The sequence below is a fragment of the Heloderma suspectum genome, chromosome 4 (genome assembly GCF_057233095.1).
Source record: "Heloderma suspectum isolate Gila_16-S chromosome 4, 16-S_ref, whole genome shotgun sequence".
NCBI lineage: Eukaryota > Metazoa > Chordata > Lepidosauria > Squamata > Helodermatidae > Heloderma > Heloderma suspectum.
In genome coordinates this window covers 109,023,238-109,041,260 of record NC_139461.1, presented here as the reverse complement: position 1 = coordinate 109,041,260, position 18,023 = coordinate 109,023,238, and the positions used below count along the sequence as shown (strand labels likewise).

Genomic DNA, 18,023 nt, shown 5'->3' with positions numbered 1-18,023 from the left:
CAGACTGAATGCTGGAACTAGAGAGAACCATGGAACCAACATCACTGCAAAAATCAGTTCTACACTTTTGAAAACACAGTACCCTAGTAGCAATAGCCCACACTTCCAGCATGCCTATATTCCAAATCTGAATATTTGAAACAGTTCGGTTGGCTCTGAACTGATAATCAAATTTACCTCAAGACATGGCTTAACACTACAGTTCCCCACATGATTTCAGCTACAACTACAGTGAATTTATAAGCAAATCCACAGAACAGTCAGCTGAATTCACCATCAGTTTTGACCAATTGTCAGCAAGTTTTGCGACATGTGAAAAGATATGTTGTGGTGAATTTATAGGACTCTTAGCCTTAGACTAGAATGATTTTGAGCCTTTCTAAATGAGGCACTTATTGTGCGCTCATGATTCATCACTCACTGTACTTCGTAGGTGCTTTACACGTTATCATCCTCCAGGGCCGCTCCCATGCTTTGCAACCATTATAGCATTTTTTTTCCCTAACAAGGAAAGCCTGGCACTTCCCTGAATGGCGGCATGAGACCCTGGTGTATTTGCGCAATTCTGCTATATCACAGCACCAACTAGTGGTTGTGTAATGAAATGTATAGAAAGGCAGAGAAAGAAAACCCCCAGAAAAAAAAATATTTGTAAAGGAGCCAATCTTAATCGCACAAAGAATCCAGAAGCAGAAGCCTCAGTAAAGTGGCAGGTTAAAAGCCTCCATGTAGAAAAGCCTTTTATTACACAAATAGGAGATAGCTTCTGGAAACTACATTTTATTTTCACTTTTTCTATGTACCAATGTACAGTAAAATATATGTAGGTGGAGTGAGACAGACTTTCCCAGAAGAGTCAACAGCAGTCCCTGAGAAGGATTTTTATCACCTTCTTCTACAAAAGTGACTCAGTGCAAAAAGCACAGGGCTTTGACACATTTCTTAACAAAAAAGGGGGCGTAACAAAGTATTTGGGGTCTGTTAGGGTAATTGATTACTGTTGAAAGTGCCGCCACTACAGCAGAGTTAATTGTCTGGGCAAAAATTTGTGCCATTTATCTGGAAGGACCACACCATAAGTACAAGTGGCAAATATGATGGATGTGTGCAAAGGAACTATTCCTGGCCATAAGGACAAATGTAATGCTGTGTAACATTCTGCGAACAGCTGGTTTGCAGAGTTAGGTTGAGCTGTCTGTCCCTTCCTTGGATTGACATTGCAGCGTTGTTAGTGATGGCATCACTGTGATGCCTTTTCACCCCTCCCTGTTCCTCCTTTGCAGCTCCGTAGTTATGGGCTGGTGGAAGCTGCGCTGATTGGTGGAAGGGAAAGTAGCCTGGGGTGGGGGCGGGGGGAGAGCAGAGGGGTAAACATGTCTATCAGGAAGTAACTCATTGCCCTCAGTTCCACTGCCTCTCACTTTAAATAGTCATTCACCTTGAGAGTGGAGCCAGAAGCCAGCCCTGCTGTTTTGAAGCTGTGCAGCTACGCAGGAGCACGGCTGAGAAATGGTGGCTCTCACTTTAAATAGTCATTCACCTTGAGAGTGGAGCCAGAAGCCAGCCCTGCTGTTTTGAAGCTGTGCAGCTACGCAGGAGCACGGCCGAGAAATGGGAAGCCTGTTTATTCGAAGCTGCACAGCTGAGAAAGGGTGGATGTCAGGGAGGATGAGTTCCATAAACATGTACTCAGAAGCACTTCACTGAGTCTGTGTTGCAGAGTGGGGGGTGGGGGGAAGCCTGTTGATCGGGCAGTTAATATACATCAAAGACTATGTGCTAGTTACTCTCCCTCTTCCGCAGCTCTGCCCTCTCTGCTCTCAGCGCCTGCTCAATCTCCGGAGGCACCGGCTCCTGCTTGCCTGCCTTAGAAATGTGTGTGTGTGTGTGTGTGTGTGTGAGGTATGCGGGGTTTGTTATGAACGTCTACTCGTAAGCAAGTCCTGCTTCATTGAACACGCGAGGGAGGGGGAGCAAGCCTCTGCTCACCAGCTGCCCCACACCTATGCAATTGCTGACGTTCATTTCTACTTGCGGCGGGACTCGCCCACCCCACCCCAGCTAATGAGGCTTCAGTTCCCATATGCACTTCAAAAGTGAAGGAATACAGCACTGCATGTACAGTGGAAAGTAGTAATTCGATTCTGTGAAACTGGATTTTGCCCAAATCGCTTCACAAAGCGTTTCCATTTAGATGACCACATAGTTACAGCACAATCCTATACATCTCAAGTCCCATGCATTCAATGGGGCTTAGTCCCAAGTGAGTGTGTATTGGATTGTCACCTATGCTCCTCATTTCATCAACTTTCTATATATGCTATATATAAAACCATTTTAGATCTACCTGTCACTTTCACAATCTACCTTATGCCTGCGATCAAGTAGAACAGGGGTGCAGAAGCTGAAATCCAGCCCTCCCACTTCCCCCAGATGGCCATGCCCCCTTTCTTTGACCCCACACTCTTTCTCCCAAATGCTAAAGGTTTTGTGGTTTCTTGGATTTTGTGCATTTCTCTCTCGCACCCCCGCCCCATTCTAAAAGGTTGAAATGCTTCTCCTAAGGCTTTATTATTGGCCATAAGAGTTTTAAGCTAAAATATGCTGGGGTATTTCTTGGTATTTTGGCCCAGCCCCTTTTGCCTTTGCAGCCCTCCTGCCATTAGAATGCGGCCCCTGAGAGCTTCTCTGAAATGGAGAAGAGCCTTCAGTGTGGTGGCCCCCTTTCTTTGGAACTCCCTGCCCCTGGAGGTCAGGCAGGCGCCAACACTGTGCTGCATCCGGCAGCTCCTGAAAATAGCTCTCTTCCAGGAAGTGTTCCTTAACTGACCCAGCCACTGTTTTTATTGGTATTCTGTTCTAAAAGAACAATTTTAATAAGGTGTTTTAATTCTTTTTATCATTTTACCTTTTATGTTCACCGCTCCAAAATCTGTTTTAGATGGGGAGCGGTATACAAATGTAGTAAATAAATAAACAGAATTCAGCCCTTGAGATTCAATACTCCTGAAACAGACTACAGCCAACAAAACCCCATGCCACTTTTCTGGTCCTTTAAAATGGATTCCTGCATTATGAAGACCAAAAGCAATTAACATTCGGCTGCCAGCTTGAGTGTCAACATGAATGCATTCACTTACTCCCACAGAGACATCTTATAAATTCTCTGGGCTTTAAACTTAGAATAATCTTTATACAGATCGTCACCAGTCACATCGGTGAATCATTTCTTACTACTGCATATTCAGGGTTAAAGGACTCTTCCATTAATGGTTTCTGAGAAAGCCTGTAAACTGATGAATAACGAGACATAAATGCAAATGGCTGAGGTACACGACTGTTTTCAACCATTATGTGTGGTAAGTAATAGAAGAGTACTTCCGTTACAGCAGAACCAGGACTGTGAATACAACAGTTCATTCCCCTGATGGTTGCAATGAGGCGGGGGTCGGCGGGATATAAATGTAAGAAATGAACGGCAGAATTTGTGATGGCTTCAGTGAACAGATATATTTATTGAGACCTAGTCCCTAGTTCTTTACTACTGGGATGATCAATGTAATAGGGATTGGGCCCAGCACCTCTGCAGATGCGCCCCAAGAAGACATGGGAATGGATTCTGAGTCAGTCAGGCAGGGGGAAGTAGAAGGTGTTCTCGAGCTGCCAAGGTTGCAGGAGGCTGGTGAGAATAACAGTGCTAGAGAGGATGAAGCCCAGCTGCAGCCTAATCAAGCCGAGGCCTCTGAATCTGTGGGAACTCAGGTGCCTAAAGACGCAGAGGACGGGGTAGGAATACGAGACGCAGGGTCAGACGTCAGTTGAAAAGGGAAGGGAAACGTAGGGTCACGAGATGCTCCAAAAGACTGACAGCCAGGGAGGCAAGCCCCTGGAGAGGCTCACCTTAAGGGAGGGTCTTAGTAGCCTATTTGGATTGAGAAGAGAAACCCGCAGTAGCCAGTGGCAGTTTTGTAGCAACTCTTTTTCATGTTGCCTTTACCCAGGTGACTACCTGAAGTCTATGCAATCCTATATTATGCAAAGTCTCTTAGAAAAGCCTGTCTCTAACGGATGCACGAGGATATTGCCTGTAGCCGGAAGGAATGCCTGTTTGCTTGTAGTTTGCATAATAAAAGTAATTGACTGGAAATATAACTTGGGCCGGGTGTCTGACCACACCTCCTTGCATTAATTTAATTTCTGCAATTTCTTTGTAGCTATTATAATTATACTGTTACTGTGATCCAGAAAACTGAATAAATTATTTATATCTTCACTAAGGAATTCTCTGACAACTTTGTGCCCTCTTAAAAAAAGACTTATTTCTGCAGAACATATTCCACAACTGAGGGAGGATGAACCCTCTGTTAAAAGAAGCTTGAGAAATGTCAGAGATTCACATCTGAACCAGAGCACCCTCCTCATTAGTTTTGGGACACTGGTACAATTATAAGTGAAACTGTAAGTTGTTGTTAGGTCTGCTTTTCCAAAATAAACTTTGGTTCTGAAAGGCATGTGGCAAGAAATTGGGGCACTGTGTGACCAAGGGTGAAATGAGGGCACTTTAAAAAATGTCCCCTGGGGGTGGGGGGGAATGGTTCACATCCAAACTTCAATAGTGCAGATGTTTCTCCTCCCTTTGATCTTAAAGTGTCTTGTGCATAAAAAGCAAACAAACCTAAGCTATTTCCACCATAACTGAAGCTTCTGGTTTTTAAAGTGCATGTGACTAAGAGCAGCAAAACAATAACGAGCCAGGGAGAATATTTCTGGAACAAATCTTGTTTGCTATTGTTGTTTTTCTTCAGTCAAGACTGTGATTGCAGCTTAATTGGAAGGAAGGACATGAGAACATGAACAGCATGGTGAATAGATGCATTACTGTGTGAGCCTTTGCCAAACCTAGATGGGAGGGGTGATGTTTCTCGGTGGACCACTCAGGGCAAAATCCTATACTTGTTTAGACAGAAAAAAAAGTCCTACAACTCCCAACATGTCCCAGCATGCCATGCTGGCTGGGGAATGCTGGGGGTGGTATGATTTTTTTCTGTCTAAACACGCATAGAATTGCACCCTTATAAAACTAATATTTTAATAACTGTAGTCTAAAGTTATGGATATGCCTGATTTTTTGAGCAAAGTTTTGTGAAGTCAGGTGTAATGTTTGCCTACTTTAGCCTCAGGAGAAGCTCAGCAAAGTTACCTTTAACTGGTACATTTTTAGAGAAAAATTAGTAGACTGCACTAGTGCCATTTTATGAAAATCACAGGCCTTAAGCCAGGGCTTTATGAGCTTTATCAAAGTGGCCTCAATGTCCACCATCATTAAAACAAAAACAAAAAAAATCAAGTTCAGGGCAAAATACAGATACTCGCAACTGTTCAGCAACCTTACTGTGGACAGCTGAATGGAGTTCACAGAATCTGAGAACCTCTGATTTCTTCTATAATCTGTAGGCCACTTTTAAGCTTCACAGCTTTCGAAGCAGCATCCAACCAAAGTTAAAACAGTAAAATCAGTAGAACATTAAGAATAAAGCAGATAAAAATTATAGAAGGAAGCATGAAATTAGTACAGTAAAATAAATACATCAGCATCACAACATTTTAAAAGGCCTGGCACAATAAACATGTTTTCACTGCTCTGTTATAAAAGCCAAGGGTGTCAATCTGGCAGCCTTCTCTCGGGAGAGAGTTCCACAAAATAGAGGCTACATCAAGAATGCACTAGTGGATAATGACCACATCTCCCTTGGTACTGGAGCCTGCAAAATGTGTTGGCCTACAACTCCCATAATTCCCAGCCAGCATGGCCAAAATCTGAGTAGCCACCCAGGATCCCCGTAACTAACTGCTCACCCAAAAACCGGGATTATGGATCTGATGAAGGAGGAAGTAGCTAATGCACCACACATAAAGGCTGCAGTAAGGATCACTGGTTGTATGAATCAGCCCTTAGCTTAGGTTCGTTTTTGCACTATGAACAACCCTGACTGAAAAACCTCATTTCCAACAAGGGATTCAAACGAAGGATTATTCAAGCCATCCATCATTTATTTCGGCCAATTTGGTTTCTTTTCAGGTCGGTATTTCAGTGCCGTAAGAGAAGCTGATACAGCCAGGGCCTTAAGCGTTCCCCAGTCATTACAGCACTCTAATCACCTGCCTTGAGACATCTCTTTGACCTGCCTTGCCATGTCTGCCAGCAGTAACTGCTGTGTTAGCATGGTTTTATGATGCTCAGTGCTTATTTAATGGAAATGGTGAGGCAGCAAAACACCATATCTGCACAGAGGGAATTAGCTGCTTGCAAACAGCTTGATGTGCACACACTTTGTAGACGGCTTTTCAGAAGTCACCTTGAACTCCTGGACCCTATGTAGATCTGCTGTTTCGCAGAGAAGAACACATCCTATGTGTTGATTAATCTGGAGAGAGGATTATAGGAGCTGTTTAGAAAATGAAAATGTTTTTCAAATCAGTTCTAAATAAAGAGTAAACGACACACATTTAACCAGCTTTTAACACCATTTTCCCTCTTGCATTTTGAAAAGGTGTAGACAATTTTTAAATATTATTACATTTATATCTCACTTTTTCCCTCTTGCAAGGAAGTCCGGGTGGTCCTCCTCCTCTCTGTTTTATCCTCACAACAACCCTGTGAGGTAGGTTAGTCTGAGAGACAGCGACTGGGCCAAAGTCACCAGTGAGCTTCATCACCAAGTGGAGACTAGAACTCGTCCAGCACTCGAACCACTACATCACACTGGCTTTTATTTGTGACCATTGGAAATTTTCTGGCAGGAACTGGGATGCAACAGAGGAGCAAAGCAAAGTGCACTTTAAAAAGCAGAAACAATCAAACCAGGGCCTGGTTTACACGTGCAGCAGAATGAGGTAGAAAAGCGGATGGTACCATTTCAGACTACGGGTAGGGTCACCAGTTTTGAATGCCCTCCCCATGTAAAAACTACTCCACGTGAGTACAAAAACCAAAACAATTCCCATCAGGGAGAATGGTTCTAGCCCAGCTCATTCTCTATTGGGATAGTTCTCAATCTGCGTGGTGTTTTCCACATGGGGGAGCATTCAAACGTGTGATTCCCTACCTGTACCTCCATTCGTCCACCTCAGAATTCTCTCTTCTCATTCCCACATGGATTCACTGCACACGTAGACCAGGTTGAAGTGTAGCTGCATTTGCATTTGTTACGGGGTTGGGCCAGATGATTGGCCTACAACTCCCATGATCCCTCACTATTCGTTATGCTGGCTAGGGCTCATGGCAGTTGTAGGCCAAAACTTCTGGAGGGCCACAAGTTGCCCACCCATCACACTGTTGTCTTCCTCACTGCTGAAAATTTAGAGCACAGTGATGGAGTCCTTCCTTCCTTCCTTCCTTCCTTCCTGCTTACGTTACTTTATAAAACACCACATGCACTGATAGTGCTGTATAAATAATACATAATAGTATCCTGGGAGAGGAAATGTAGAGTACTGTGGTGGAGGCCTGTCTTTTCTTTTTTGCTTCTGTTACTTTACAGAGCACCACATACATTGATAGTATGGGATAAACAATACGTATCATATCCTGGAAGGGGCTGTGACATTTGTGTGACCACATTTCCATGTGGTATGCTACTTTGGATGAGTACTGCACTTGCCTAGGTACAAAAATCAAAAGCCTCCTCAGTGCTGGGAAAATGAGCCATCCCCACGCCCTTCAAGAAGGATGTCTATATTGTGTGCAACAGATCAATAAAGCAAACAATAAATCAAACGCTCACTTGCGCCACAAGCTGACGGCATGGGCAGGTCCTGGCTGTGGAAAGCAAAAGTCGGCCATTTGCAGGGCGGCTGCAGCCTTGTAGATATTTTGACCCCCTGCTATTAATAAGGCTCTTTGAGATCATGCTAGATGGAATATTTTTAACTCCTGAGCCTTGCCAAGACACACAGAATACTTGCAAGCAGAGCCTGTATTAAGCAAAGCAGGCATAGCGGTTCACTTAATCTGCTGGGGACAGGTGTTGCCAGTAGAAGGAAAGATATTCATCATTTTAGACGTCAAGGCAAGAAACCTTGAGCTCAACTGCTTGCAGCGCCAAGCTCCCTTAAATACTTAAAGATTGTTTTACTGATCTCCTGAGGATGGGGATTTAAGATGAGAGACTGCCTTGTTTAGATGAGGAGGGAAGCCAGAGCAGTTTTAAAAAATCTATTTTTAATTAGGTATGATTTTTAATGAAAGCATCAAGGATTATTTTTTTTTTTGATAGATATAAAACTGTACAACACATAGGGGTTTCGGGGTGGGGCACAAAAATCTCTTACTTACTCTGAGATGGGTTTCCTTATTACGTTGTTTTCAAAGCTTTCCCAACTACACTAGAGTTACACCAAACTTTTGCCTTAAATGTACTCATGTTGGCATTGCTAATAGTTTGTTCTATGCCCACTAATAGCTTGCTCTACGGCAGCTCAAACAGCAAAAAACAACCACGCTTTTGCTGTCCATTATACCTGGAACTTTAACCTAACACAGCTGTGTGATGCCACCCCTCTCTCTGCCTTCAAACTCAAACGCAAAAGCCATTTCTTCCACAAAGGCCTTGTCCTTCATTAAGAACTTAAAGTGCCTGGAATTGCATTGTTCATATTCACCCTTTGCCTCTCCTATTCATTTCCTCTGTCCACAGTTTTGTTACTCTTGCTGCTCCCTTTCTCCTCTGGCCTGTTGAAGGTTAGCAGAAACATAGCTTTTAGTCATGTTACTCCACAAAGGGTTTGTTTATTTATTTTCTTAATCGCCCATCTGGCCAATCACCCGGCTACTCTGGGCGATGTACAATAATACAAACAGTTTAAAAACAATAAAATTACACATTAAAATACAATTTTCTAAAATTTCCCTAGGTAAAGGTAAAGGTGTCCCCAGCCAGTCGTGTCCGACTCTAGGGGGTGGTGCTCATCTCCATTTCTAAGCCGAAGAGCCAGCGCTGTCCGAAGACGCTTCTGTGGTCATGTGGCCGGCACGACTGAACACCGAGGTGCACGGAACGCTGTTACCTTTCCCGCCGAAGCGGTACCCATTTATCTACTTGCGATTTCTTGCTTTCGAACTGCTAGGTTGGCAGGAGCTGGGACTGAAGACGGGAGCTCACTCCGTCACACGGCACTCGGGTCTCGAACTGCTGTCCTGCCAACCTTCCGGTCTGCAGTTCAGCGTCTTAACCACTAAGCCACCGTGGCCCCTTTCCCTAGCCCACCCCAAATGCCTGCCTGAACAACCAAGTTTTCAACACATGGCGGAAGCTCATTCAAGAGGGGGCATGGCAGAGTTCCCTAGGGAGGGAGTTCCACAGAGTGGGGGCCACCACAGAGAAGGCCCTCTCCCTCGTCCTCACCAGCCTAGCTGTCCTGGCTGATGGGACAGAGAGAAGGCCATCCGAGGCTGATTTTGTTAAGCGGCCTGTCTGGTGTTGCTGGAGGCGCTCCATGAGAGAGACTGGGCCGGAACCATATAGGGTTTTAAAGGTCAAAACCAACACCTTGAATTTGGCCCGGAAAACAACTGGTAACCAGTGCAACCCCTTCAGCACTGGAATGATGTGATCACGCTGACGGCTGCCTTTAATCAGGCGAGCCGCTGCGTTCTGTACCAGCTGCAGCTTCTGAACCATCTTCAAGGGTAACCCCATGTACAGCGCATTACAGTAGTTTAAACGAGAGGAGACCAGGGCATGTACTACCGATGGGAGCAGATGGTCAGGAAGGTAGGGGCACAGCCACCATATCAGATGAAGTTGGTACAGCGCTGTCTGGCTCACAGCTGATACCTGAGCCTCCATGGACAGCTGGGAGTCTAAAATGACCCCCAGGCTGCAGACCTGGTCTTTCAAGGGTAGCCGTACCCCATTCAACAACAGGTCGACATCCCCCAGCCTCCTCTTGTCTCCCATCAAAAGTACCTCAGTCTTGTCAGGGTTCAGCTTCAGCTTATTCCTCCCCATCCAACCACTCACCGTCTCCAGACATTTGGACAGGGATTCTACAGCCAACCTTGGTGAAGATTTGAATGAGAGGTAGAGCTGCGTGTCATCCGCATATTGATGACACCGCACCCCAAACCTCCTGAAGATAGCCCCCAGCGGCTTCACATAGATGTTAAATAGCATCGGGGAGAGGATGGAACCCTGTGGCACCCCACAAGTGAGTGGCCACGGATCCGAAACCTCCTCTCCCAGTGCTACCCTCTGGTATGTGCCAGAGAAGAAGGACTGGAACCACCGTAATATGGTGTCTCCAACGCCCAACCCCTCCAGGCGGTCCAGGAGAATACCATGGTCAATGGTATCAAAAGCTGCTGAGAAGTTGAGGAGAACAAGGAAGGAGCATTCACCCCTATCCAAAGCCCTCCTCATATCATCCACCAAGGCGACCAAGGCCGTTTCTGTCCCATGCCCAGGCCTGAAGCCCGATTGAAATGGATCTAGATAATCAGCTTCTTCCAAGTGTGCCTTCAACTGCATCGCCACCACCCACTCAGTCACCTTGCCCAAAAATGGCAGATTTGAAACTGGGCAAAAGTTGTTCAGGACTTGGGGATCCAAGGAGGGCTTTTTTAATATATACTCATGGGATGATGATGGTGATGATGATAAAGAAGCAACAGCAGCGGGAGGACGAGGATCCAAAGGTGGTAGGAGCCTGGATCCAGTGAAGACTTCCATGAAAAGAAATGGAGGGGGAAGGAGGCAATTTTTGGCAGTTCCCCCTCCTACCTCCTCTCATACTATTCCAGAGTGTTTCCCAAACCACCAGAGTGCAGGGGGCCGCATGGGAAAGAGGAGCCAAGACCAGAGACAAACTCACACAACTCTGAATCCAACATCATCATCAAAAATAAAAATAGTTTTGTGCCAAGGAAACACCAGTTCTGCACTGGGATGTAGCTAAGTAAACAAAGGGCTTCATCACACGGAGCTTTTATCCTGTGATTGAGATTGCTCCTTCACGGAAGTTTGCAGGCTCTTTACATGATGCCATGACCCTGCCGTGACCCTCCTGCACTAAATGCCGTTTGTTCCGTTTTTAAATAAATTGCAGATAGTGAGCTATCAAATTACCCCATTGTGTTCTGCTTCAGTTTCCTCCGTGCAAAGACTTAAAGCAGGACAAGAGGAGCAAGATCAATGGAAGATAATGGAAGACTCAGACACGGGGAGAAGGGGGGAGGAAGGGAGTCAGTGGTGATCCTGCATTTAAAACAGAAGCAGAAAGCCCCGTTTTAAATGCCGGATTTTAGGCTGGTGTAGAAATGCCCAAAGTCAGTTTGCATGTAATTTGAATAATAGCTTCCAAGACTTCAGGACACAGAAAAATTTATATTTTGAATTGGAACATGGACAAGGTGTCAATGCAGAGATTGGAGAATGACTGGCAGTAAGGCCAGATGGACAGTGAACAACCAGAGAGGAGGGCGAGCAGTATAGGTCACCAAGCCTCTCTCATTGTGAACATCTGAAGCACAGCCTCTCTCCTTGCTCAGACTTTGCCCCAGTTCATACATTTACTAGGGGCCAGTGGATTACCAGTGTGGTGGAGAAGCAACACACATCTATCCCGCTCTGTCACACACACATGTGAGCCGCATGAACAGGTGATTATGCAGACACTCCATTTGCACCCCCTCCACCACACACACACAGACCTTTTTTTGGGGGGGGGGCACACTGTGCAAACAGAACCTCTACTCTGGATCAGTCATTCATGTGGAGGCCCCAGCTCAGGCAGCAGCTTATATGCAGGTGGCAAAAAGGGGCTTGTTGCAGTCCTCCACCATGCTACTGCAGAACTAGCCTTGGGTTAGATCTACACTAGTGCTTTTTATCAATATTGAAGTGCACTGATAACTGTTGGGGCACATTAAGCATTCTGTATACCACTTTTCTAGTGCTATTTCCCGCCTTTTATTTTGTATTATCCAAAATATCGCCACAGATGTCATTGTGTGCTATGACGTATAAATGCCCAAGAGGGATGTAGCGTCACCACAATGGGGTGGTATCGCTATGACATAAGGTGTAGATCTGGCCTTGGTGAATGAATGAACCAGGGCATTGTTTGTACATTTCCAAAATGTTCTCAAGCAAATGTCATGAAAGTTGGGCTGGAATTCTACGTACGCTTACCTGGGAGAAAGCTATAACAAGCACTGGAATGTATAAGGGAACATAGGAAGCTGCCTTATACTGAGTGAGACCCCTGTCCATCTAGCCCAGTATTTTCAGCACTGAATGGCAGCAGCTCTCCAGGGTTTCAGGCAGGAGTTTTTTCTAGCTTTACCTGGAGATGCCGGGGACTGAACCTGGGACCTTCTGCATGCAAAGCAGGTGCTCTGCCACCGAGCTACAGCCCTCCCACAAGTGGGACTCATGCATACAAGTGCTGTGAAAGTGCATAAACTACTACTCCAGCTACAACTAACATCTATCAGATTAAAAATCCGGTGCCAGAATACAAGAAAATTATCTGGGACAAATTTCTTGAGGAAATGAATCCACTTTGTCAATTATAGAGAGGGCAATTAACTCGGCCAAGACCGTTAAGTTCCAGTTATTGCTGCCTTCCAAGGGGAGTTTTACACCTGAAAGCATGTTGGGCACTAATAAAAAGAACTGGAGTTAGGGCTGGGCTCATGAATCAGTCAAAGGCACATTATCCCAAGTCATGAGGTCAGAGGAAGTGACTAGTGAGCTGGCAAGGTTACCTAGGTTCTGACACCCACTCTGGGGCCATCTAAATGTTTATTATGTTCTGTTCTGCAGGCATAGAAAACAGTGAAATTTGCAACAGTACAATCAAGATAACCACTGTGATAAAGCTCCTAATTTATCTTCACCATTTTAAATCAGGCCTGCACAATCTGTGACTCAGGGCTGAGCAGAAAGCAGAACTCTAGATGTTTTCAACTTCAACTCCCAGCATATCTGACCATTGGCCATGCTGGCAGGGGCTTCTGGGAGCTGAAGTTCCAAACATCTGGAAATGTACTTTCTGCCTATCCCTGCTGTAACTCACTGAAATGCAGCTATGTACGGTAGCCCACAATGGACTGAAGAAACACCCCGTTTTTTTGCTGCTTGCCAGGAACTGAAAAAAGGTGTGTGAGATTTGTGGCTGGAGTGGGCTTCCCCATAGGGAATCAGCATTGCCCTGAAGGAGACACAGAGACAGACATTCAGGCATATAAAACAGTCTTTTTATTCAGGAATTCACTGTTTTACAGGCCTGCTTGGTCCATCTTTCATCCCTCTTGGAAGCCAGCTGTGAAGGGATGTAAGGAAGAAGACAGGATAATTTCCCACATTGCCACCCTGTCAAGGAAGTGAGCTTCAAGCGCCACATTGCCACCCTGTCAAGGAAGTGAGCTTCAAGCGCAATCTATCTGCTTAGTTCGGAGGTGGTCAACTATCCCGAGAGGATTGTGCCCTAAGTCCCATTAACTTATAATTGGTCTATCCTAAGTAGGACAAAGATTAGATACAACCCATGAAATCTGATGGCCAGTCTTCACTGGCTGGGCAGCCCTGCTACACAGCTTGTCCAATCAATTCCCCCTTCAGGACAGCCCACAACCTGACAGTGGCTGTGGCAGCATCCTGGCTATGAAACTCTCTTTTGGTAGAGATTCAACTGTCCCCCACACTGTTGTCACTTAAACGGCAGTTAAAGACGTATTTATCTGTGTATGCTTTGGGGGAATAGGCAAATGCTCTATTTGTTTGTTGACTGATTGATTGTGTTGATGGTTTTATTGTATTTTATTATATATTTATGATGTTAAAGTCATGATTGTATATATTTATTTACAGCATTTAAATACCACTCCACATCTAAACAGATTCCGGAGTGGTGAACAATAACAGATAAAACGATACAAAGATTTTACTATTGTTTATGTGGTGTACTGTGTTTTACATAGCTTGTTCGCTCCCTGAGCTCTTTGTGATGAAGGGTGGGATATAAATCAAATACATACAGACATATAAAGCACCCTACAGGCCGCACTGCATGGCTGGTGAGCTGCATTCAGCATGAACGGTTCTGAATTGTGCAGCTCTGATTTCACTAATTTCAGTAACGCTGCAGGTGGCGTCTCATCGGCTCACATAATCTCACCCATCCGATGTGGCTTTTCTTACAGGGAGGAGGATTCCAAAGAAACAAATACAACCCCGTTAGAGAAAGCTTGTAAATAGCCACTTGCCAGCCACTTGTGGCATGTAAACGTTGCCTCCAGGTGACTGTGTAGGGAAGCTTGTACAAATATTTAGGCTACATATGACTATCACAACAGGGATCTGTGGGTGGGTGGGCTAGTAGTAACTTTGTAAGGTTGCTTTAGAGCAATATGAGAATAACTGAAACTCGTTCATACCTTTAGAAAACTTGCTCATCACCACAGGAAACAAACAAACAAACAAGCAGAACAAGCTAGCAGTCAGAATTGGAGGGAAAGGTTCCTAAAGTGCCCCAAATGGAAAGATCTGTTTTGCAAAAGCTCCTGGCCGTTTTGTCTACCTTAAAGTGAATGGGGCATGAATCAAGGACGAGCTGGAAGGATTGCGGCCTTAAGTTTAAAAAGAAAAGAGGCAGAATTCCTGCCAACATCAACTGCAATGAAAGATTAAACTGTGGCACCTTCTAGACATGCACTTCCTGACTAAGTATCCCTGTCTGCTGTACATCACTGAGACAAATCTATAAGGGCTAAGTAACAAGCCCTAAATATTCTGGAGGATTTACTAATAGCCCTGCCTTCCAGCTGCTCCATATCGGATGAAATGCAAAGGATCTTTACAAAGCAGCCCTTCCTCAAGAGACAATTGCCTTGACTCATGCGACGGGCACGTAACGTTGCAGAGGAATGCCTAGTGTCACTTTATTTGCTCTAGGCTTTAGACTGGAGTCAGCCCTTTCATCAAGATGATCTAGACTTCCTGTTCTTCATGGTATGGCACTATCATCTCATCTGGTGTCATTTCTTAAAAAACATATCTTGTAGCATAAACACTTTAAACAAAAAAAAGTGCCTTTCTGGAAAGTTGCACAGTTTTTAATATGAATAAATGAAGACTGCCTAACCAATAGTGGGATACCAGAGATCTGAGGTGACTGTAGGAGCCATGTTCAATACCACAATTTGGGTTCTCTGTACATAAGAATCCAGGTTGCTGCTGCTGTATGGGAACCCAAAGCATTTCACACCTCCATCAGCTGATCTATCAACTAAAACCTAAGTGGATTAAACAACTAATTAAAGCTTGCAATCCTTCTATGGATCAATCAATCAGTGGTGTACCGCTTTTTCAGAATCTTTCAGGGCTGCTTGGACTCCTCCTGCGCTGTAGTAGGGAAGGAAATGCCTGTCCCATAGTGTGGGGTGTCAGGGCCCATTTGCAGCCATGTCAGTGTGGGACAAACACCTAAGTTGAACAGAAATCAGCTCAGCTACTGGGCCTGGCCTTGACTTGAATCCTTAAATGCAGAGGATGCAGTGCTCTGCAGTCAACTACTTCCCTTATCTCCGGGGGGGGGGGGGGGGATCTTGTAGTGCAATGGTTGCTCATATCTCTTGGAGCATTTCTACATGAGTGACTTATTGCATACTTGTGGCTAGCCACTCACGGAAGTCTGCGGGTCCTTTACATGACATCATCAACCTCCAGGACGTCCCCCATGCTTCCCCCCTTTATCCCACTGTCAAAAAGCTCGGAGATAAAGCGACAAGGGACATTAATCCATTCTATCAGCTGTGTGTAATGACAGTAAAGCGCTATTATCACAGCACCATCTAGTGGCTGTAAAATGAAACCTATAGAAACATATTGAACTTGCTGAGGAAGGACTTTCCTCGATTCAAACCACGTGTCTGCCCATGTAAAGGAGCTGGTCATAATCCTGCGAAGAATCCAGAAGCAGAAGTCCTGGTAACATTGCAGGATAAAAAGCCTGGTGTGGAGAAGCCCTTGGTCCCCATACATACATAGACCTTATATATCTACAGCATTGGTGGCAGGAAAGCAATGGATGAACTGTGGCTTTATCCATTTCATGTGGGATATGGATAAACTCATATTCATAAGTCCCACAAATTCAGAAACTTCCCACAGCTATATAGTTCAAGCAAACTGTTTTTAAATGGATGCCTCAAGGTAAATTATACCCACCTTGCTGCTTACAGGAGAGCCGTCCATTCCACAAAAACTTCTCTGCCCAGATGGCGGCACCTGGTAGACATCTTGCCCCTGAAAACTATGGCCCGTGGGTACCTGGTAGATTCCCTGATTCAGGCAGGAAGGTGGCACTTGGTAGACTGGATCCCGAGGAGAAGCATGTGCATTTGGCACTTGGTAGATCTTTTGCTGGTTGAAGGGTTGATGTACTGATCCTGAATTTGGTGTGTCTTGGGTAGAAGGAGTCTCCTGTACAGGGCCTATCAGAAGTTTCACACGGTTGCCAGGCACAATGCCTTGCCGCCCATGTAAGGAGCAGAGCCACCATCCTTCCAGTCCTTCAGTATTCTGTTCAATCACTGTCAAAATGTCCCCTTTGCGGAAGGCCAGCTCTTCTGCACATTCTGGGACATTGTCGTAGAGGGCTCTTGCCATAAGATTCTATAGAGAAAACAGAGAGTGGGGGAGAACTTAAGTAATATATCCAAGTTTGGATGCACTTGGGTTCTTTAAATAAGAGTAGTAAATGTAAGTAGGGGAAAACATTACACACGAGTATGGCATCACACAAACAGCGATGGTCTTAAACATTGTCAGACCTGACGCAAAAAGTCAAAATGGCACCCTCCAGCCAAAAACTTCTTTGGACTGCATCCAATTTGTTTAAAAGAAAGAGAAAGTAGATGGCAGCAAAATCACACCACTTCAGAAATGGCTGCCTAAAACAATTACTTCACTTTGCTTTATGGCAAAGGAAGAATTCATAGAGAAATACAATCATGGATATCTTTACTGGGTGGAGGTCGGAGGGTTAGAAACCTCGAAGTCAGGACTCAGGATTCCTGTTGTGAAATGCAGTTCAAATGCGCAGAGACTGCTGGCCAACACAGCTGGGTAGAAGAAACCAATTGTTTGCATCCCAATCTGTGTTGAAGACTAGGAATCGGAACTTGTGAAATCGCCATCTCAGTCAGACACATGGCTTGAAAAACCTTGAGGGAGATGCAGCACCCTCTTTGGTGCAGTTTTTCCTAGAGAGCAGTGACCTTTGCCACCTTTACTTTAGACTGAAAAGTATTATGGGTTGAAAAAGGTAATGGGTGGCAAAGCTCCACTGCAGAGGTAGGCAACCTTGTGCCCTCCTGTTGTTTTGGACCACAACTCCCATAATCCATGACCACTGGCCATGATGGCTGAGGCTTCTGGGAAATGTAGTCCAAAGCATCTGGAGGGCACCAGGTCACCTACCCCTGCTCTAATACCTGCATGTGACAAAAAAGTTCATATTTATTGCATAAGAACATAAGAACCATCATGTGGCATCAGCCTAAAGGCCCATCTAGTCCAGCATTCTGTCCCCACAGCAGCCAACCAGATAACTATGTGAAGCCCACAAGCAGGACATGAGCACAATAGCAACTTTCCACTAATGTGCCCCGGCAGCCTCCAATACTGGAGGTAATATATGGCATCAAATGTATAAAATGCACAACTTCTTGAATCAGAGCAGGGTGGGTGGGTTGTGTGCTGGAATGAAACCCAGGTTCAGTCCTTGTTCAGCCATTGTCTCTTGCTGGATTGATCTGAGCAAGTCAGTTATCTCTCAACCTTAGTTTACCCTTTGGAAAATGGAATGATAAAAGCCTGCATCGCTGGGTTGTTATGAGGATAAGCAAGACAAAGTGTAGTACGAGCAGTTTAAAAAGATAATAGTTATTAAATATTTTGACAATTGATATTTTATTCCAAATGTGTGGCAGCAGTGGGCTCTTATTTGTCAACTGC

At 44.9% G+C, this 18,023-nt stretch overlaps 1 protein-coding gene across 2 annotated transcripts in view; it reads right to left on the bottom strand.

Annotated features, from left to right (window-relative positions):
• The window catches only part of NEDD9 (neural precursor cell expressed, developmentally down-regulated 9), an 83,435-nt gene that overhangs the window by 27,992 nt on the left and 37,420 nt on the right, over positions 1–18,023 (bottom strand). For both annotated transcript variants that reach the window (XM_084850333.1, XM_084850334.1), the window contains one exon: positions 16,233–16,679. In XM_084850333.1, coding sequence (XP_084706459.1) covers positions 16,233–16,679 — 447 coding nt within the window. The remainder of the gene's footprint in view (positions 1–16,232; positions 16,680–18,023) is intronic.